Source organism: Pleurodeles waltl, chromosome 1_2 (genome assembly GCF_031143425.1).
Source record: "Pleurodeles waltl isolate 20211129_DDA chromosome 1_2, aPleWal1.hap1.20221129, whole genome shotgun sequence".
Taxonomy (NCBI): Eukaryota; Metazoa; Chordata; class Amphibia; order Caudata; family Salamandridae; genus Pleurodeles; species Pleurodeles waltl.
This window is the reverse complement of record NC_090437.1, coordinates 1,019,287,798-1,019,309,054: the sequence shown is the minus strand read 5'-3', so window position 1 is coordinate 1,019,309,054 and position 21,257 is coordinate 1,019,287,798. Positions and strand designations below refer to the sequence as shown.

The 21,257-nt window shown below is 42.1% G+C and overlaps 1 protein-coding gene across 13 annotated transcripts in view; it reads right to left on the bottom strand.

Moving 5' to 3' along the window:
- Nucleotides 1-5,047: 5,047 nt before the first annotated feature.
- RBM47 (RNA binding motif protein 47) overlaps nt 5,048-21,257 on the bottom strand; it is a 311,562-nt gene continuing 295,352 nt past the window's right edge. For 11 of the 13 annotated variants that reach the window (XM_069201973.1, XM_069201966.1, XM_069201976.1 and 8 more), the window contains 3 exons: nt 20,010-20,210; nt 18,564-18,760; nt 5,048-9,612 (listed from right to left, as the gene is read on the bottom strand). In XM_069201973.1, the coding sequence (XP_069058074.1) occupies nt 9,382-9,612; nt 18,564-18,760; nt 20,010-20,210 (629 nt within the window). In that variant the 3' untranslated portion in view covers nt 5,048-9,381. The remainder of the gene's footprint in view (nt 9,613-18,563; nt 18,761-20,009; nt 20,211-21,257) is intronic. The other 2 variants (XM_069201949.1, XM_069202004.1) reach the window with 2 other exon arrangements.

Below are 21,257 nucleotides of genomic sequence, written 5' to 3'. Positions count from 1 at the left end.
CATATATATATATATATATATACACACACACATATATACACACATATATATATATATATATATACACACATATATATATATACATACACACACACACACAGCACATGCACTACCAGTACAGGCTTCCCTTCTACACACACGAAAAATACAGAGAATACTTCCTCACAAAGAAGAGTTGCAGCAGTGCAAGCTTCATGACAGCTTAGGGAGTTAATTTGTGATGCTGTGTGTGTTGACGTAAGGAGAAGAGGAGTGGATAAAGACACGAGTGAGGTCAAGATGGGAGGAGAGTGAGGCGAGGAGAGGGAACGAAGGAGGCATGAAAGTGCAGAGAGGAAGAATAGGCAGAAGTATTCCTTGAAGAAACATCTCATACAGTGATACCATCCCATACAGACCTGTGTTTTACGCTTTTGAAGGAGAAAAGGACACATTGAAGAGTTTTCAAGTGGCAGAATCTATTTTTGAAAGAAGAAAATATTGGTAAGGGCCAAGCCCTACTACGGGGATCATAGGAGGGGCCAAGGTTAAACTGCAGGAGGCTTCAGCTCAGTGAGATCCTGGGGTGCACTGCTCCAACAGGTGCCTTATGGGGTGGAGATTCAGCTCTGTAGTGACTTCAAGAGAGCCAGACAGCACAAGCTTTCTCCGGACCACATAGACAGACCAGGACAAGAGCACCATTGAGTAAGTTTACTCTTTATCCACAGTCGAACGATTTTCTACTCATTATTAGTCATATTGTTTTCCCAGGAAGCCTCAAAATAGGACACGATTGCCTCTAAAACACCTGACTTAGTCTTTGCGAATGTAGAGTGTTGTTACTTTAGCTACATCTGCACTGAACATCTGACCCTTTGGCGCGGTCTGTACCACTTACTTACATTTGCTCTTGGGATAATTCTTTAATCAAAGGACGCAACCATAGCGTTAAGCCCAGCAACACCAGCAGGGCCGGCTTTAGCACTGGTGGCACCCTGTGCAACCGTCTTTTTTGGCACCCATGACCACCTCCTCGGATTCCCTAACTACCACTCGGAAAATGTGCCCCTCATCTATCCATAGCCCTCTTTCACATACATTAATTTGTTTTAAAGGGCTTGCAAAGGCTGGCTTTACTAATCCACTCAGCTATCTACATAAAATATAGTCCTATTCTTTGCAGCAGGTACATTAACCATCTACGCTACTTTATGGAGACTCAAAGCTGCCACTACAAAAAAGTCCCGTCTCTCTACCTAGCATGAACATTAATCACAAGATGTAGCTTGATATTTTAATTGCTTCCTGGAGGCTGGACGCACAAGGAACTTTTCAGCAGGTGCTTTTAAATCCCAAATTTCTAAGTTATTGCTAATCACAGCGTCCCCCTGAGGTTACCGCCCCCAATCCAGGTCAGCACTCGGTGTGGTCACACCGCTTGCACTGCCCTAAAGTTGGGCCTGACCACCAGCACCCAGTCCACCATCGCAGGAAAAATAAGAAGACAAGCAAGGGAGGCATATAATCAAGCCAATCTTGTCCCATACACAACTGCTATTCCTTCAGTTTCAAAGAAATTGCAATTTCATTTAAATCTGTGGTAAGTGAAGTCAGCAGCAGTCGTGTGTAGTTTGAAGAAGCAACTTTATTCATACAGTGGAAATCCCATGAAGTGCAACGTCCAGGCAGTAAGGATCGCAACAGACGAATCACTGCTGTCAGGAATCCTCGCTGTCCGCTCACCGAGTAAGTGAGCAAATACAAATAATACAACGTCTACATACATATATTTCAACTGATAACAATACATGCATGTTGTACCACAAAAACACAAGCATTTTCAACAGAACTAAAAAATTGCCACAAAGCACCTTTTTTTTTGGAGGTTGCATCAATCTGCAACAGAAGGGCATGAACCATAGTGTCGCGGTTGTATGACACAACCATGCGTGCCGGAACCACGCATGCCTTAACAACACATTCGAACCACAACCGCGTCTTTTTCATGCAAGCCTTTACCACATGCCTTTACAACGAATTTGGTTGTAAAAGTATGCTTCGTAAAGGAATATGTGGAAACGGCATGCGCGGTTGTGTTATACAATCCCCCCTCTTAGCCTAAAAAACTCCCCCACCTACCCTGAGGCCCAAAACTACCCCCACACCTAAAAGCCTCCCCCAAAAACCCTGTCCCGTGTTTACATAAAAAACTACCCCAACACCCCTACCCTCCTGAGCTCTACAATCTTCCCCCATCCCTAATAACTAAACTACCCCAACCCCACCCTAAGCCCTAAAAAATAAACTACCACAATCCCCCAGCCCGCCGCTAAAAAAAAAAACTACACCAACATCCTCCACCCACCCTGAGCCCTAAATCCTTCCCCCACCCCTAATAACTAAACTACCCGACCCTGTCACCTAACCTAAGCCCTAAAAAAACTACCCTATCCCACCCAACTCTGCCCCCCCCAAAAAACTAGCCTGACACCACACCCGCCCTAAACCAACCCCACCGCAAAAAACTACCCCCAAACCCTGCCCCATCACCACTTACCTCACCGCGTCCTCTCCTGATCCTTCCTCCTCTCTGCCCTTCTCCCATCCTTCCTTAAGCCTTCCCCGCCTCTAAAAAATAAACTACCTCCAACCCCACCCCTAAAAAATAAAGTACCCCTATAAGCTCAAAAAAAAAAAAAAAAAAAAAGGAAACACTACCCAGATCCCGCCACCCGATCTAAGCCCTAAAAAATCAACTTCCCTGATCCCCCCCACCCACCCACCTAAAGCCCTAAATCCACCTCACTGCTAAAAACTATCCCCAAACTCTTCCCCAGCCCCACTTACCTCACTGCGTCCTCTCCTGAGCGTTCCTCCTCTCCTCTTCGCCCTTCTCCCGCCCTTCCTTAAACCTTCCCCTCCCTCTAAAAAATAACTACCCCGATCCCCACCACTAAAAAAATAAACCCCCCGTCCACTCTATGCCCTAAAAATATAAACTAACCCGACCCCCCATCCACCCGAAACCCTAAAAAATAAACTACCCGACCCCCTACCCCGCCCCTAAAAAATACACTACACCCTTCACCCACCCTGAGCCCTAAATCCTTCCTCCACCCCTAATAACTAAACTACCCCCACCCCACCACCCACCCTAAAAAATAAACTATTTCTGACTCCTACCCCTGCCTCTAAAAAAAAAAAAAAAAACTCCCCCGACCCCCCACCCATCCTAAGCCCTAAATCCGCCCACTGCTAAAAAAACTACCCCCAAACCCTCCCCATCACCACTTAGCTCACTGTGTCATCTCCCGATCCTTCCTCCTCTCCATCCTTCTCCCGCCCTTCCTTAAACCTTCCCTGCCTCCAAAAAATAAACTACCTCCAACTCACCCCTAAAAAAAAAAAAAAGTACCCCAAAGCCATAAAAATACCAAAGCACTACCCAGACCTCCCCACGCAACCTAAGCCCTAAAAAATAAGCTACCCGACCCCCTCACCCTTCCCATAAAAAATAAACTACCCCGATCCCCCACCCACCCTAAGGCCTGAATCCACCCCCACTGCTAAAAACTATCCCTCAAATCCTTCTACAGCCCCACATACATCACCACGTTTCTCTGCCAATCCTTCCTCCTCTCCGCCCTTCCTTAAACCTTCCCCTGCTTCTAAAAAATAACTATGTCCCCCCAACCCACCCCTAAAAAATAAACTCCACCCCCATCCACCCTATGTTCTAAAAAATAAACTACCCGACCCTCCACCCATCCTAAGCCCTAAAGCCACCCCAACCCTAAAAACTACCTCCAATCCTGCCCCATCCCCACTTACCTCACCGCGTTCTCTCCTGATCCTTCCTCCTCTCCTCTCTGCACCACTAGACCCCTCTCAGCCTTATCTTTGCCTTAACCAGGCACATGAATGGTTAAGGCAGAGAAAAGGGCAGTCGTGGTTTAGGCAAGCATTGTTCCACTTGTGGTGTAAACGGCCGTGTGGCCTAGGCTGCGTTGTTTAGGACGTTTCCCTAGTCCTGCTGGCTACACTCAGCTGATGAGACTGTTGGGCAACTGTCCAAGCACGCCCACCCCTTTAAGAGGTTGCACTGACATCTCTTCCATATAAAGGAAAAAGTGTAATTTTTGCAAAATGGAACTCACCCAAACTCAAGCTAGCACAAAGACCCAGCACCACTGGTCCACTGGAATCCAGACCAATTTGTGCTAGGAGCTGAATCACATCAATGGCCAGTGATCAGGGTGAGGGAAGGGGTGGTGAAGTAATATATATCAGTACTACAACCCTCTGCTCTGGAGTGAACATATGGGATGGAGCCAGTGGAAGGCTGGGTTATTAACAATGCCAGTACACTCCCGCGATATATCCCCCACACACCACAAGCTCACTTATAAAGGCTTGAGATCTGAATAAGCAGCGTAACGGACCACGATGAGATCATCAGCACCTGCTACCCACCCGCTCCCCCTCCCGTGAGAAGCTGGCCCCACAATCCTACAGCAAGGCATCCACCCCTAGAGAAATCCATCAATGCAAGGAATGCCAAAATTGGCAATATGAACTCGGAGGGACGGCCTGAATGAATACTATCCACCTACAACGAGCCTCCACAGTTTTACAAAATGAGCATCTGCAAACACCATCACATCACACACTTGGATGTACCGAAAGCAGTTGATTGGTATTGCAAAGAACTATAGGCAGCAAACTGTAGGCCATTCTCTGTCTCCAGTTTCAACTTATTAGTCCTTGTAATGTGTAGATTTCCAAATCGAAAGATGCATCTGCCCAGCTAATGCCAGCGGTGGACATTCCTTCATGGGAGTGGGAAGGGATGGATAGAGTAATTTCCAGCCAATGGGTCCAGCTCCATATTTACACCAACAAACTGTGTTTGTGGTGGTTATGCGCTACTAGGCCAAAACATAAATAAAGGAGTTCTAATCAATCGAGAATTTCAAAATAGCAAGAGACAATGAATTTAAATAAGCATTCCTGGTTCTAAAACCACACATGCCCACACTTTTACTACTAAAACGAGACAAGAAAGTCCATTTTAAAGAATGCTTTATTTACTTAATCCTAAGAACGTAATATAAACTGAGAATGTTCTAAATAAAAGTAGAAACTTTCTACCATATAAAGACCACAGTAAAATAGAAATAGTAAAAGGCAACACAAAAAAGCACTTCAGAATGTAAAGCACACAACATTTTTATAATGACTTTGCATATTTTGTTCTTTAAACATTCTAAAAAAAAAAAGCTCACATTTCTGGTAAAGAAACTTACCTCAGTAGTGTACATGAAATGGTGTTGAAATAACTATTAGAAACCACATAGGCTGTTTTACAAACACCTTGCATGCCGCCGCCCAACGTGCTGCCTTTCATGCTCAGTTTGGCGTCTGCACTGTAAGGATATTTTGTTTTGTATATAAAATACCAACCTATGTAAAGCACAGTCCGATATACATTATGCCATAAGTCTGTGCTTTTAGAAATATCGACATCATGAGGAAAATCACAAAAAACAACCAACAACAGCCTGGAAACCCTTAAAGAATGCAGCTACAATATGAAATTGGGAGTTTTCTCCGCCATGGCTCGTTGTGCTGGCTGGTGGTTAACTCCAACAGGTACACGTCCATTTACCTAAGTCTTCAAGCACACAAAAATACAAATCGTGTACAAATCGTCAGCAAGACAACTGAGCATACTGCATGTGTGATCGCCAGCCAGGTGTCTTCCAGGTCCACCCAGCAGACCTAACAATTGTTCCTAACATACACCGTGGCCTCCACCAATGGAAACGAACAAAGGCCATTCTGAGCCCAAGTGCATAGATAAGCACATCTTTGGCATGCACGTGAAAGACAACAAAGGGTTAATGGCTATGTTTAGTATGTTTGTGACTCGTGTCACCTGTGTCTCTAGGTGTACAGGGTTTGTAGTGCTACTGAGTCTACAGAAAAATAGACACACGGACCACAGTGTTCTACACACACATCAAAAATAAATGGGACACAGTTTTGGGATGGCCCGAAAATTATCAATAACCAAATAACTAAAAAGTGTGACTTGTTGGGAAAAAGGAGATTTATTTTATAAAGACCCGGCACACATTGCCTCCATACAGCAAAAGCAGGTCCTCTATTATTTACTAACAGAGAATTGGCATATCATACTATGGCACTCCATGGATATTTGAGCTATAGCCATCGAAATGTACCGGGAAAATGCACCAGGACATGTTAAATGCAGCATCGTACGTTCTACATTGTAGATAAGCAACAGGCTTTTGGGGGCACCCAAGCCACCATAATGAAATGTGGTGAAAAATGTGTGGCGAGTCCCAATTTCGCATAATCCTCACCAACCTATCATGGCGTGATCAAGGCACAAGTGCAAGAATTCAAATACTGGGTAAGAGGCACCACAATCTTTCAAAGAGTGACATGCACTAAACACAAAAAGCCTTTAAACAGGCTACAACACAGCAATAAAATATTCACTTTCTAATATGACAAACTGAATAACATTGAAATAAAATGGTTCTATTTGATGGCAAACCACATACCATAAAATGCAGCAACTTAAGACTTTAAAAATGCATATAATAAGATAGTATATACAAACTTAACAGTTTTGTGCACATGCTTAATATTACCCAAATAACCCCAAGCCCTCCGAAAATTTTCAAGAAACATGATGAGACAGTTTAAAGAGCAAATAAAGCAGTTGCTTCCTGCTGACAAGAGCTTGTAAGGCTGTTGTCTACAGACATACATTATCTGTCACTACAACTTACACTTCAAAAGAATAAAATAAATGAGCATTTAAATGAAAACTAAGCATTACACTGGAAGATGTACATCGTCAAGGCACCATCCAGAATTAACTCGTATATTTCCTCAAGAGCCCCTGTCTTGGTGACAGTCTATGGATGCCTGGCATGGCAATGGTGGACGAGAGTGCCAACAAGGACACCTCCCCATAGTAGAACAAAATAACAATGGTCCCGTGGCTCACAGTTAAACCAAAGATCTTTCACACAAGCTGGACCACTGTTCTTTTGTTTTATAAGCTGACCCGGGTTCTGGTCTGAGTCTATGGGTCGGTCCTTATGTTTGATTATCTGTGACGAACCTATGAGGTCACACTTCATAAAGGAAAACCATGTTGTATAAGCTGCTATAGGCTGAACATCAATGGGCTCGTCCAATGATAGATGGATCATTGCTGCGATGTGGACTTATCTTCTTCTCATCTTTGCCACCCTTGTGGATACTGTAATTTCTAAGCAGGCAACTTGAAACCAGGCCCCAGATGCGGTGACGTCTTCATGAAAATGTCACACAGCGTCACGGTCCAAAGCATGGGGAGCAGCCATCTTGTTTTTCTTTTTAAACATAGCAAACCAGTCCATCACATTGAAATGAGGCTCAGTTATAACAAGTGCAGCGGGACGGAGTGAACAAACATTTACCTAGTCCTAAAGGACATACCTGAGTGAGGTATCTAAGGCACAGAACTGTTTGTGAATGATCATGGTTACAAAATACAAGGCAACAAGTTTTCACAACACACACACCCTAACCAACATTAAGAAGGCCTCTCATGTAGTGTGTGTTATCATCTGGAGTATAGTGGGGCAAGTAGCACTAGACATAATGAAACTCTATATTTGTCTAGTATTCATACATTGATAAAAATGACATGCTTTTTCTATTAATTAGAAAAATGCAAAGTTTAGGTATACGATGACCGTGCTGAAACAGACATCTTAAAAATGTTTGATGGCTCAAAAGCTGGGTCAGTGCTGCTGCCACAACCACGCAATGGCTCGGAGCTCGGATGAAGGAGTGGTTCGATCAATGGTTGGTAGCCAGGGCAACCCGTGGGCAGCAGGGGAAGAAGAAGTAGGAACCAGAAGGCAGCTTCAGGCCGGTCAGAACACTGAGCAAACTGTGACGAGAGACTGCCGCCTGTTACCTCCATTACAGTCAAAAGGCAACATGATGAAATGAGTAAGAAATATGGGAATAAAAAAATGATAACTAAGGAGCATACTCAACCTCAGATCTTTCCACAAACACAACCAGAGTGCGTGTGCCCTGGCTCCGTTCACCTACGTGGATGGGTCTCTCACACACCTGAGTGGATTTATGAAAGGCACTTACGGGGCTGCATAACCAAAGATTGGTGAATGGCCCCACTAGAACTGGCGTGCATATTTTTTTTATATCAAAATAGAAAATGCAATGGAAGAATGTTTTGCATTCAGTGCAATGAAATATTGCATGCAGAAATTAACAAATCCATCAGAAGCTGCCATAAAGCATTACTGGGGTGTAATATGTTGACCAATCTTGCTCTTCAAGACTGAGTAGGTACTGTCTAATCAGTCCTGCATGTAAGTACCCTGCCTACATTGTCACTTACAGGCAGGGGAATAGGTTTGAAGAGCTCCACCAATTAAGACTTCCGTTAAGTCATGCGAATATACGTGTCCCCTGCACATGTGGCAAAGGCGTTGGAAGCGCCAGTCAAGCAGCTTATAGGCAAAGAGAGAAATTACTACCTTTCTCCATAATGGAATATTGCACATCCGACATGCACCAGCACTACCAGTGCAAAGTGCAGCCCAGAAGAGGATAACTGGTTCCCTGTCATCCTCCAGACAAGTGAATAAATCAGCATTTAGGCGCAGGAATGAAGCCTGGCAAAAAAGCCCACTTCCAGAGACTGGGCCCAAATACAATTCATTTCAGTTAAGTCTCAGAGTTCTTGCAACACAGTTTTCTAACTGGGCAAAAAAAATCAGTAGTAGATTTAGAATGCCTCCTTTTCCATCTGTTACCAGATCAAATACGATGTTCCAGTATAATTTCATAAATAAGGTACCTTCTAAAAAAGTTAACTTTCCTTGAAGGCATTCTTTTTAAATATCGACTATATTTTTTAAAATATATGTTTTGAGTTCACCTAGCTGCTCCAATGTGCATTTTAATATATATAGTTTATATATTATGAAAGGCACTACAAAATATAAATCTCTGGAGTGCAGACGTTACTACAAAATAGCCTTCATACCACAAATATGTTGAAATATATTGTTTAAAAAAAAAAAAACTATGCAACCAAACCACTGAATATAAATCTGTATGGATAAAAAAAAAAAACTAGAAGACCAAATACACACACCTCATTAAGAAATGCATTAATGCAGGCACTGGAGAATAAAAATGGGTCATATACGATAATATTCTTCACTTTCAGGCTTAGTATCAAAGTTTACCAAGTCCAAACATTCTTTTAGGTTTTTGTCTTCATAAATAATAAAGTGTTCCTTCAGTGTTTTCCCCACTGTTCTGTGAGCAGTCCTAGTACGTCTGGTAGATATCATGTATCGGCACCTGGAAAGTAGCTGCAGGGAACGCTTGAGGTATATAGCTGGCGTACCCTCCGTAGGCTGCTGCTGCGGCTGCGTTCTTGTGAAGGGCGGCGATAGTGGTGGGAGATGCCAATGGAAGGTAACTTGCACCATAAAACCCAGCAGCAGGAATCCTCTGGAGGTTGGGAGACACTGTGTACACTGGAGTGAGGGGCCGACCCTAGTAGGATAGAAAAATAATTTTACAGTTAGCCAGGTGAGGTACTGAAGTAAAATGGTCCAAAATTAATTCTGATGCATTTTGTACATTTCCTGGCAATTTTAATCCACACTCCCAAATTCAACTATAGATTTATTTTTTTCTTCCAATTTCCTGGTTGAGATGTTACCACAGTTAAGTGTGACTGCATGGCTGAAGGTCCCTGGTCACGCCTGCAGCTGTTTCTTTACTGTCAATATTTTGTCTTGTAGTGTCCCTTATATTTTGTCTATTTTTGGCTCAGTTTGAGAGGCCCCTAGTCGTAAGAGACAACCTGCAGATCTGGTTTCCGCTATGGACACCCATGGTGCACTAAGATTCGGTAGGATCTTTGGTGAGATCCATGATGGTGGCAGCATTTTATAGTCTGAGTTGCACTAGTTGCACACAGGGGTGATGCCTATGGGCTTCCTTGTGTAAATTAGGTCTAGAGAAGAGTGGCAAAGAAGGCAATTTCTTTTATTTTGTTTTAATGAATGTGAATGACTACAGGCATTATATGCTTTAGTTGTCCAACAACGACTGCCAACATTGGAGCTTGTGCTGATTGGAGCACATGCCCGTAATCGAGCAAGTGCACCTTCAGTGCACCCGTTGTTGGAGGGGGGTTTGGACTCCTAGATGATCATCAATAACTTGTTTTAAACTAAATGGAGAATTAGAGATGAAGCATGGCACATATCAACACAAAAACAACAAGGGCATCACTTTCCCTGTCTTCGTCCTCTCTCAGCTTCCACTATTCCCAGACGCTGTTAGGGCTAATGCATAAGGTTTGCTCCCAGAGCAGGCACACAGAGCTTGTACCGGTCTGTTGTAATGTACTCAATACTCCTCTTCTCAAATTGCATTTGAAAGCATGGAAAGACGTGCCCTATGCAGTTACTATTGTCTGAAGTGAAACTCTGGTCCAGCCTTGATGGTTGTGAATTGATTTGGAACTTGGTGGATGCACTGGCAATGATTGGCAGTTGGGTGCTGCCCACAAGCTAAGAAATATGGACGTAAGTGGATGTTCCACTGCAGCTAGTGGAAGAGCTCCTTCAACTCAACTCGCTGCTGTGCTTCCTGGGTGCGAGCTACCAGCTCTCTCAATTCTGGGGCAAAGTCAGATGACTTTCCCTATCTATGTAATGAAATGTTTCTTCTTTCATACAAAATAACAACTCTGGTTGGATATTTTATCTTTATTGCAATTGTGATAATCAAGATGTGCAGTGTCCAGCGTCAACCCTGACATCACTTCCATTCAGGGAAGGTTCAACTACTCAACGGAGCTACTACTCAGTCAAGACGACTTGGAAGGTCATATTTTCATTGCAGAGGAGTTCAAGGTGTCAACGGTAGTGAGCAACAACTGCAACCTCACATCTAAGATTGCCAAGTTGTTCCAGCAGCTGTAAAGCTCATGGAAAAAGTGTGACAATGTAACTCGGACAACCTGTGATATTGACGCAGGTCATTTAGCAGACAGTGTTTCTCCACCCAATACAGCCTCACTGTTGCCTATTCCCTCCGACCAGTTTCTGCAACTTGGAGAAAGACTATTTCAGCCTGTCCATAAGGCTGTCAAATGAGGCAATTTTGCAACTGACTCTCCTAAGTGAGAACAGTGTTTTTCTCTTTGATACTCAAATTGTTTACAAGAGTTTTAATAATGAGCCCAGGTCTCTGTTCTTTTATAAAGTTATTGTGACACCAAATCATTGGCTCTACAGAAAAAAATGTAACTTAGAAAACTAGTGTCTTGACACCCCCACACCCACTCACTAAGAATGGTTAGCAATTATCAGTGAGATAGGATTAACATGCTGTTAGTGCACCATAGTAATAGAAGAATCATAAGAGTGTACAGTGAGCCCTAAGCCATATTTGGGATTTTATTCAAACACATAGTGTTAGCATTGTTGTAAGAGAGATAATGCAGCTTCTAAAGTAGTACATCAGATGTTAAAGAAAAGCAGTCAAACTAGGCTACCAGACTGGTATTAATACTTACATATTTACAGTAATTAACAGTAGTTACTAACTGTTTCTTGTATTAATGTGTAGCCAATCATATTCCCCATAGTTGAATAGTTGGAGAATTATTCTACCATATTTTGAACGTTAGAACGGCGATTCACTAAATCTGCTTCTTTTATAGAGGATGGAATATAGGGTCAGATGTAGCAAAGGTTTTTACCCATTCTGTGTCTATGGGAAAAAGTGTTCGTACATATGGCCCATAGTCTCCACGTTCTAGTTGACAAAGCCAGATGACCGCATGGTGCGATTCCACAGGGGGGGGGGGGGGAAGGGGGGGAATGGTAGTGTTCTCCTTTAGCCATCTCTCTGTAACCTTGAAAACTATATCTAGTTCACTGTCCGTTAGCACGCCAGAGAATGTGGTTATTACATGTTTAGGAAATGTTTTGTACCCAGAACTTCTATCAGTCAATGATGCTCCATAAGAACAATGCCTACTGAATGGTTTAAAACATGACAGATCTGAAAAGACTGAATAGAGGTAACCTACATTGTTTTATGCATTGGCAATGCAGACTTGATGTAAAAGTACTATCTTCATTAATCAGACTAGTATCTGCACTGGTAGTTCTGCATGGTTATGCATGATTTGATTAATATATATGGGAAACTTGGATTGTTATTTATGTTATTTCTGAGAGGTATTCTTCTAAATGTGATGAAGAATCGGCATGAATTTTAGTTGTATCTTTTTAAAGTATCAAGGGGATCCAAATCTACACAAAACTGTTTTGCTTGTTCCGGATAAATGAGATTTCCTTCGGCTGAAAAATCGAGCCCTATGGTTTCATACTGTTCTTTTAAAAATGGTATCTCGAAATATGTTGTTCAAATAGCTAAAGGTATGGACTATTGTTGTTTCATAAATAGTGCCCCCTTAATATCGAATCAACAATATCGATGAGACAGAATACTGACGACAGAATATCAAAAATAAAATATTGACAGGTAAGACTAGGTTATCTACACATATATGTACCTATGTGGTACATATATACTCAAGACATGTATATGTGGACTTAGGAAAAGTAAATCTTTACTTCCCTATCAGCTACTGTCTTTCGATATTTTGTCCCTCAATATTCTGTCCTTCATATCAATATGACACAATATTGTTGGTGTAGGTATTCACTATTACAGTCAGTGCCTACAGAAAGATTGTCAAAGTTTTGACAAAATGTGCATTTTTATAGAGTTGAATCTCCCAATAATAGAGAATTGTTCAAGATGTTTCCAGATATATTTCAAAACAATGTTACAGTTGTTAGGATACACGTGGACTCCAGAGGCCATTGTATTTTAATACAAAGGTTATACTGTCAGTCGAGTAACGTGGCCTCCTCCTCCCCATTGTTTACAGTGTTGACATGCATATTGGTCCTCGTCAAATCATCCTTTCACCACCTAACTGCACCAATGTATCCTGTCTTACACAATAAAGTTCCCTCATCCCTGGTATGGAAGCACTTTTGAGACTATATCACCAGCTGGAAAATGTCACTTGCCAATCCTGAAGTTAGAGGAATTTAATTTGAATGGAGAGTTGCGGTATAGGTGAGTAGGAGCTGTTCTCCATGGCATGAGCAACAAGCATTGGCAATGCAAAAAGGCCAGACTTATGAATGCACAGTCTAGCCAGACCTAAAAATTCATATAGTTTAATGACTGCCCTCCTCTCATCCACGCTGCTACCAGAGAAAAACACCCTAAACTATCTAGTTAGTTAAGACACTTTAATAGCTCTACCTCATGGGTGTGCACCTGAAAGTTCAACCTCAGACAGCTGGATAAATCAATAAAATGATCACAAAATGTGGAGGGAAAGCACTTTTTGTGGAAGCACACAACTTCTGCCTAATCACAGTAAGTACCCCCGGCTTTGCTTCCAACACGTGGAAGCAGCCAAAGCCCCTCTCTAGTGATGCTCAAATAACTGTCTGTTGTCAAGCCAAACCATGAAAAGGAGGTTGTGAGTCAATGAAGAGGTTTTGCAAATAGGTTATACCAGCTTATAAGTGTGACAAGCAACAGGAGAGTGAAGGAAGTTGCTTCTGAATTCCAGCTTTGATGTAAGTGGAATTTGTGATAGGGCATGGCACCAGGTAATGGAAACGAAGTCCTGGCTGAGACGCGAATTCTGACAGTGCCAAGACTACGATAATCTGTAGTGCATGACATGTCTGCAATGATGGAGAAACAGGATCTGGTGACAGAGGTGGCTATGGTTCTAAGCCTGTGCACGGTTGCCAGTAAAGCCTCACACCTGCAGTGAGACTACCAGATTGTCATTAATCATATTTTATGTGTTGCAAATATTCATACCAAGGTCAGGGATTGAGGGTTTTGAAGTGTTAGACCTCCGGCAGGTTCATTCTAAAGAGGTCATAGTTGTTCAGACCTCTCATTCTGCGATTATCAATATTCAGGGAGAAGACCACTGTGTTACAAGGATACGCACTGAAATAGCACATTAATGTATACAATAAATAATTATTACTTTAGGGCTGATATCAGTTGGATGAATGGGCTATAGAAATGACCATGTCAGGGGCCACTCTGAGAAACTGACATTTATGCATACTCTGAACATGCATCAGTTATTGGTGTCAAGACAAAATTTATGCAGGCAGTAGCAATACTTTCTAGATGTATACTGGACGGAAATGTATCACAGACAGTGGCTCAAGGTGTATTCGACAAATAAGTTCATGATACACCTTCCACCAGGAAGCACAGACAGACTCATAACGATAGGAAATCCCTGGCTGAAAAACAGAGTTACAAAAGGTGAGTGGCATGTGCAGCTAAGCCACAACTATATAAACTATACTGGGAAACAGCCTCCTAAGACTAAGCTTTCATTACACCATACTAAAAAAAAAGAACCTCGGGACTGATTTAATTAAGATTCTTATGGCTGCAAATATCTAAACTGCATTTCGTAACCGCAAAAATGCTTTTACACTATGTATTAATGCCATTTTAGGGGTCCTTAAATTGTACTGACTCTTAAAAAGGCTGTGCGACTCCAGGCCGAATTGCTATTTGGAAGGGGTATGTTGTAGGTGTAACTTTGAAGTAATGATTCTGAGGGAGATGTAGCAATGTTTTGCTAATACAAAATAGAGAAAACTTGCAGACTTCAGAGTTGGGATGGTAATGTAGTGGAAAAAGGGAAGTGGTCCCTCTCAAAGGGACGGATGTGTTGGAGAGTAGGTACTTGTCTAGGGGACACCAGCCAACTCCGAAACAACTATAAAACAAACTTTTCACAAAATGAAAACTTTTCTTTTTAAACGCAGCACCATTTCATTTAAGGAAAACAGCTGCATTTAAAAAGAAGTTACCATTATGGAAAGGTGATCACAGACATGGTAGTCTGCTGTCCCTCGTGAGCCACCGTCCCTATGGTGGCCACTAATTAAAGTGAGTTGAAATCTGAAGTTTACCTCATTAATATTCGTAAGGTAGGTCAGGCCCACTATGAATCAAAATGTAGTGCTTTACCTATTAGTACATAGGTTGCTTGGTTAACTTCTTTACTGGGCGAAAAAATACTGGTTGCAAATTGCGACCAGCAATTAATACATTGGGCCCTTTCAGGGGTAGCAAATAAAGCAAGACATTGTCCAAACTTAAAAGACCTGGCAAGATACTGAAGGCTTATCCTCAAGGTTGGACTGAGTATAGGTCTCTTCATTAGACTCTACCGTCCCACACTAATCCGGTAACCAACATGGTTTCTAAAAGGCACAGAAATGGATTTTGAAAGAACAACTGGATGTTTTTTAGTTGAGTACCAGAACAATTCCTTTTCGTCTACCCACATAATACTTTTCAGTCCATTTTGCCATTAGGCAGGTCTTAAGTGCTTCAGATGTGTTCAATATGCAATGAAAATCTAACATCTATTGTGTGCATGTAATTTGTTAGCCAGGGAATACAAGTTGGATTGTATGGCCAATGTGTTCATCAGTTAAACTTCCCGGCTGCTCACAGCCTACTCAGAAAGATTCCAACCTTTGCATTTCAATCTGGATACAAAATGCGGACATGTTTTTCATCATTTGCACCTATTTTCATAACTGCAGCATCTTCTTTAACTGTACAGTTAGAAAATACAATGATTTAGCTCATATGCTCAACCACTATTATTTTTAGGTGCTTGGCAAGAGACTTACGTCGACCCATCTACAGTGGCTCAATAAGACAAATAAACATGGGCAGGATTCTTCTAAATAAGACCAAAAAAAAGTAATGCCCACAGGACGTAATTACCAGAAAAAGTAAGAATGATGATTTGGGACACTTTTCTGAATCTGCTTAATTGGGACCCAACTTGACAGTACTATGCAGCATCAAGACCTGCCCCGCAGTGGGTTACTTTGTTTTTGCGTTATGCCTGGGCAATTTTACTCTACCTACTTCTCCTACCAAAAGTTAAAATTTAAGTTGGCCATGAACAATACATACCTGAAAATATTTCCGGTGCAAGGTACAACATCCTTAACAGACACCGTTTGAATTACAAAGGAATAAAACTCTGATCCAATATCATTGCTGCAATCTAGATCCTAAACAGGTAGGCTGCTCATTGTTGCTGAAGTTATTACAAAGACCTCCTTGGCCCCCCTTCAACAGTTTACAGTAGATCAATACAGCAGAGAGTTAAAACAACTGTGCGAACACATTATCCTGCCTCAAGTGAAGAAGCTTAGAGACTAGCAAGAAGCAGACCCAAATGTATCCATTCCTGTCCAATCTTTGGAATCCTGGTTCTAAGAAGCAAAAGTTGATTGGAGTGGACTAACTACAAACAGAAAAGTAAGAAACACTTTCAGCAATGTCATTTTAGGGTTTCAGATAACAGGTCTCCATGCAGAATTAGAGTTCTGCAGCAGACATCCTTTTCCGACCTAGGAACTCTGGGAAGACTAGGAGCCTGATTTAGAGTTTGGCATACAGAGGGTACTCATGTCCTCCACCGTCCTGATGCCCCTACAGACAACTCTGTACACTGAGCTTCCTCCCAGGATGTGGGGTCATTATTTTTTTCCAAGTCCCTTAGTGCCAGGTTTTTCTTTGTGGTGATGGACAGGGGGAAAGCCTTTAGCCTGTCCCCCTGAACAGCCGCTACTCTGCTGGAAGAAGTATTCTGTCTACAAAGCCATTGAGGGTTCATCTACATGAGGTGGCGTACTCTCAGTTTGGTGGGCAGAGAACTCAAGTGCATTTGCTAGGCAACAGCTGTTTGTCCACCAAATCGCCAACCACTGCAAATGATTAGAAGACCACAGCAGATCATTTCATTACAGTAAATGCTGCGACAGTGGCTGAATGGTATTAAAATCCAGTTGTTAGGAGGCGCATTACCTTTCCAGGTTCAGACTGGGACAGAATGGAGGCCTGGGCACCAAATTAAAAGTAGTCCCCATTAGTGAATTACATAGCTAGAAAGGTGGCCCTTGTTTGCAAACTGGGGCAATTTAGAAGTTGTAAATACATTCTGTATAAAAAGTGTTTTGCAAAGTAAATAAGTTTGCATCGATCGGTTCTTGCTACAGGTAATGTTTGTTTTAATAACATGGAAATCATCCGTAAAATACGGCCGCCAGAACATAAAACAGGCCCACAAACAGCCAAAAAAGTTCAACACACTGGATTGTCAGCCCAGCCCTTCAGGTACTGCCTGACCCCACTGCAGGCCAGTCCGACCCTGATCTTTTCCAATAAATAACTGCACTACCCTGGGAATTATAATGATTATTTTTGCTCCACCTCCCTGCTGGCATTGTTTGAGTCAATAGGTTAAGTGTCTTAATAGTTGTATCTAAAATAGACAAATCAGCCTGAGTTTTCAGACATCCTGGTATTAAATTGTTCTAAAGACAGTGGTTTTCAGGATCCTCCTATGCGGGCTACAGCATCAGTGAAGACATGTTTTGGTACTGACTTGGTATCCATTTATACCGAGTGGAAAATAAATGAGTAGCTAGAGCATGGAAGTCGGCCTCCTCTATGTAACTATCAATTTCAATTTGGCATTAATAAGCGTGTAAAACAACCACCAGAGGTTTGAAATTCATTCCCGCACATAGAATGCAGCTCATTCAGCTACTGGTGATAGCCCGTGATACTGATGTTAAGATAAGTTGGTGGAGATCCACAATCTGACCTCAACAAAATGTCTTAAATGAACATTAAACTTCACTCCTCAACTTCTGCAGCTCTCCGATTTACTTTTAAACTTTCCAGACTCCACATGCACAGCAGGGTCAGTTCGACTTCTCATTAGCAAGAACACAAACTTCTGATTTAGGCTGCCTGTAATGAGCCACAGGCCTCAAGCAGTGTTAAGCAGAACATGCCAGCTTCCCCAAACCCTTTTATGTCGCAACCAAATGCTGGTTTGCAAGAAATGTCGACTTAGCCATCCCAAACCTAACACAACCAATGTTTCGAACACATGCATTTATCAACCTGTCTGCCAAAACCATGTATTGCCCTAGAACGCCACTGTCATTGTGCCCAATCTCTCACTAACTTGCACTTACTATCCTCGCGATCCTCTGTTGTATTTCATGCAGAATTTCTGCTCCACCTCCCTGCTGGGATTGTTTGAGTCAATAGGTTACGTGTATTAATTGTGGTATCTAAAACAGACAAAGCAGCCCGAGTTTTCAGAGAGCCCGGTATGGAAGTCTTCTAAGGCTAGTGGTTTTCAGGATCCTCCTATGCGGGCTACCGCATCAGTGAAGACATGTTTTGGTATTACCTTGGTATCCATTTATACCGAGTGAGAAATAGAAGATTAGCCAGTGCATGGAAGTCGGTCTCCCCAATGGTGGAGGAGTTATACAAAACACAAGATTTAGGGCACTTACCTGAAAAGGTGGAGGGGTTGAAACAGACGGGATACCCGCTGCTGCAGCTGCTGCTACCGCTGCACTGGCTGGATCGGTCTGAACGGCAATTGGGCTCATCATATGATCCATAGCATGGATTTTGCCCTCTTCCATCATCTTGGCTGCATGTGCTGCCGGGAATACGGAGTACTGGCCCGTAAGGGTGGGGATTGCCACTATGAAAGATCATATTAATGAGTTACCAACAGGAAAGACTAACCATTTTTACTGACAAAGCTCTCATACATAATAAGCAATATAGTACTCCACTTCACTCAGAAAATATTCCTCAAAATCTGTACGTTTCAGTGCAATTAATATATGGTCCAGTTCTTTAGCCTACGGACCCTGTAGTGTTTGTGGGCTGTCATACACAACCAGGTAGTTTTATAATCCCCCTTTCCTCTTTCTCCCATGTAGTGCTTGTGCTATTCTGCTTTAGGCTTCTCACCATTTTAGATATATTTTGCAAAATAATTTATCACGGAAATATAAAATGGGCGCTAAAGCAACATTTTATATCACTATAATAGTATATACTGCTGAAACACCTAACATGCCCGAAAGCATGTTCATCTAGATGTTTTGAGGCCACCGCTATGTCTTCCCTTCTAATAAACTGGTTCTAAAGGCATCATTCTGAGGTCACAGTCACCACTGTCTCTCCATCATCCCATTAAAACAATTCCAGAAGAGTACACGAATGAAAATGTTCATACTGGGTTAGTCCTAGCAGACACATGAAGCATAAGTGCTGGATCATATGAATTTGTATGAGATTTAATCACAACATTGAAACAAACGATTGGGAATCTTGCTCGAGAAAAGCCAAAGAGGTCCTGCACAGGCATTAGAAGCTTTTAAACCCGGAAAAGCCCACATACAGTTTCAATAATTCAGTAATTAAATGGGTTTTTGAATCAACAGGGTCAACCTCAATAGGAGAAATCCTAAATTGAGACAGTCTTCGCCTTTTACATCTGTAAAGTTTCTCTATAATACTATGACTACCAGTAAGAAGGAGTGACTCTTACAACTAATATGCCAGCTTTGTATCTCAAAAAAACATTAACAGCCAATTATTGTACTCAATTACGTATGGGACTAGCGCCTCTCACTTTTAATAAGGTGCAGATTCATGTAAGTGATATTCATGTGCATTGAACTTCTGTGCATCTTTCAAGGGAAACCAAATATGTGTTAGCCTGCTTTACAATTTCAGGATGAATGGCCTCCCCACCTAGTATTTCTGACCTACTGGGTTCTTGGTAAATTTTTAGTCAAATGTCCAAATTGAGCCATTGATTATAGTAAAAGATATAGACACCATGCCTTTGTGAGATAAAGATATTCATAACTACAAGAAACTGTCCTGCTTTCTAACAGAGTTTCAGTTAACTTTGAACAGTATATGATTAGACTGACCTGTACCAGGTTTAATGGCAACTTGATTGACAGCCGGCATTTCCAAGTTGGGTACAAGTTCATAGCCTTTTTCTTTACCCTTCCCTTCATGATATCTGCTATATATGCCGCGGCCTGCGGAATATCCCCCCAGGTAGGTACCCCTGGGACCTGGGGCTCTGTTGCCAGCTGCACCTCGCCCTCGGCCTCTGAGGCTGCCTGCTTATAATATCAATATAACAAAATGATCAGTAACAGCAGCAACAACCACTGGGCTAGTGCTCAAACTATACACATTTCTGCAAGTCAGTGGCCATCACTAGGCCTGCATCACTTTAAAGCAGAACAGCAACCACTCCAAAATAGAGTACTTGCTGTTCCAACTGCGGTGGTTGTGTTTATTTGTCAGGAACTTCTTTTTCTCATAGATATGTCATTAGTCCATTAGCCTTTAGCATAAAAAATCGAATCCCTTCCTGGCACAGCAAATCACCATGCTGCCTGGAGCTAGCCTCGTCGCCAAGTTCCTTGTTCGTGGGAAGGAGTTTCCTTACAACGATAAGCAACAAATGCCCCGCCTAAGTTGACTATATACGGGGAAAAAGAAGGGGCAGGTGGGCAAAATATACACATTCACAAAAGCAAGGAACTTAATGACAGACTTGGACATGAGAATTCTAAAGGTATGTTATTTTTTGAAAGTGAAAAGAAAAGAGTTCCTGATCAATTAAACTTAAACTCATCACAGCAATTAACTGGATTTAAAACACGTTTGAAAGGGCCATGAAAGCTTGAGGGAATTACATGTCGCTGTAATTTTGTTTACAGATTTCTTCTTCCTTAGATACCACATGTGCACCTTTAAAGCACTATTAAATGGGGCATATCAAGCTACAAAAGCTGTAACACTTCCTACGCTTTCTGCGTTCTCTGGGTTTACAATTGGTAGGTTTACTTCGTACAGACCTTTCAGGTTATAATCAATGTAAATAGAACTCGCCAACAGCTTACTTTTTATGCCATGTGCTTATTATACTTGCACTGAGAGATTCATGCAAATTGAACTAGGCACTCTATGTTGCCCTTCTAGCCAACTATTTGTGGATCACCAAGCTTCTGCTGCTCGTAGACTGTGGGGAGGGTTAACACTTCTTAGCTGGCTGAACGTCTTGTGACCAATGGCTTCTTTAACTGGTTAAGTTTAGTGCAAGTCTCTGGATTGAGATCCTCTAATGTGTGTGGTGGAGTCAAACGTCTCCAATTCCAACC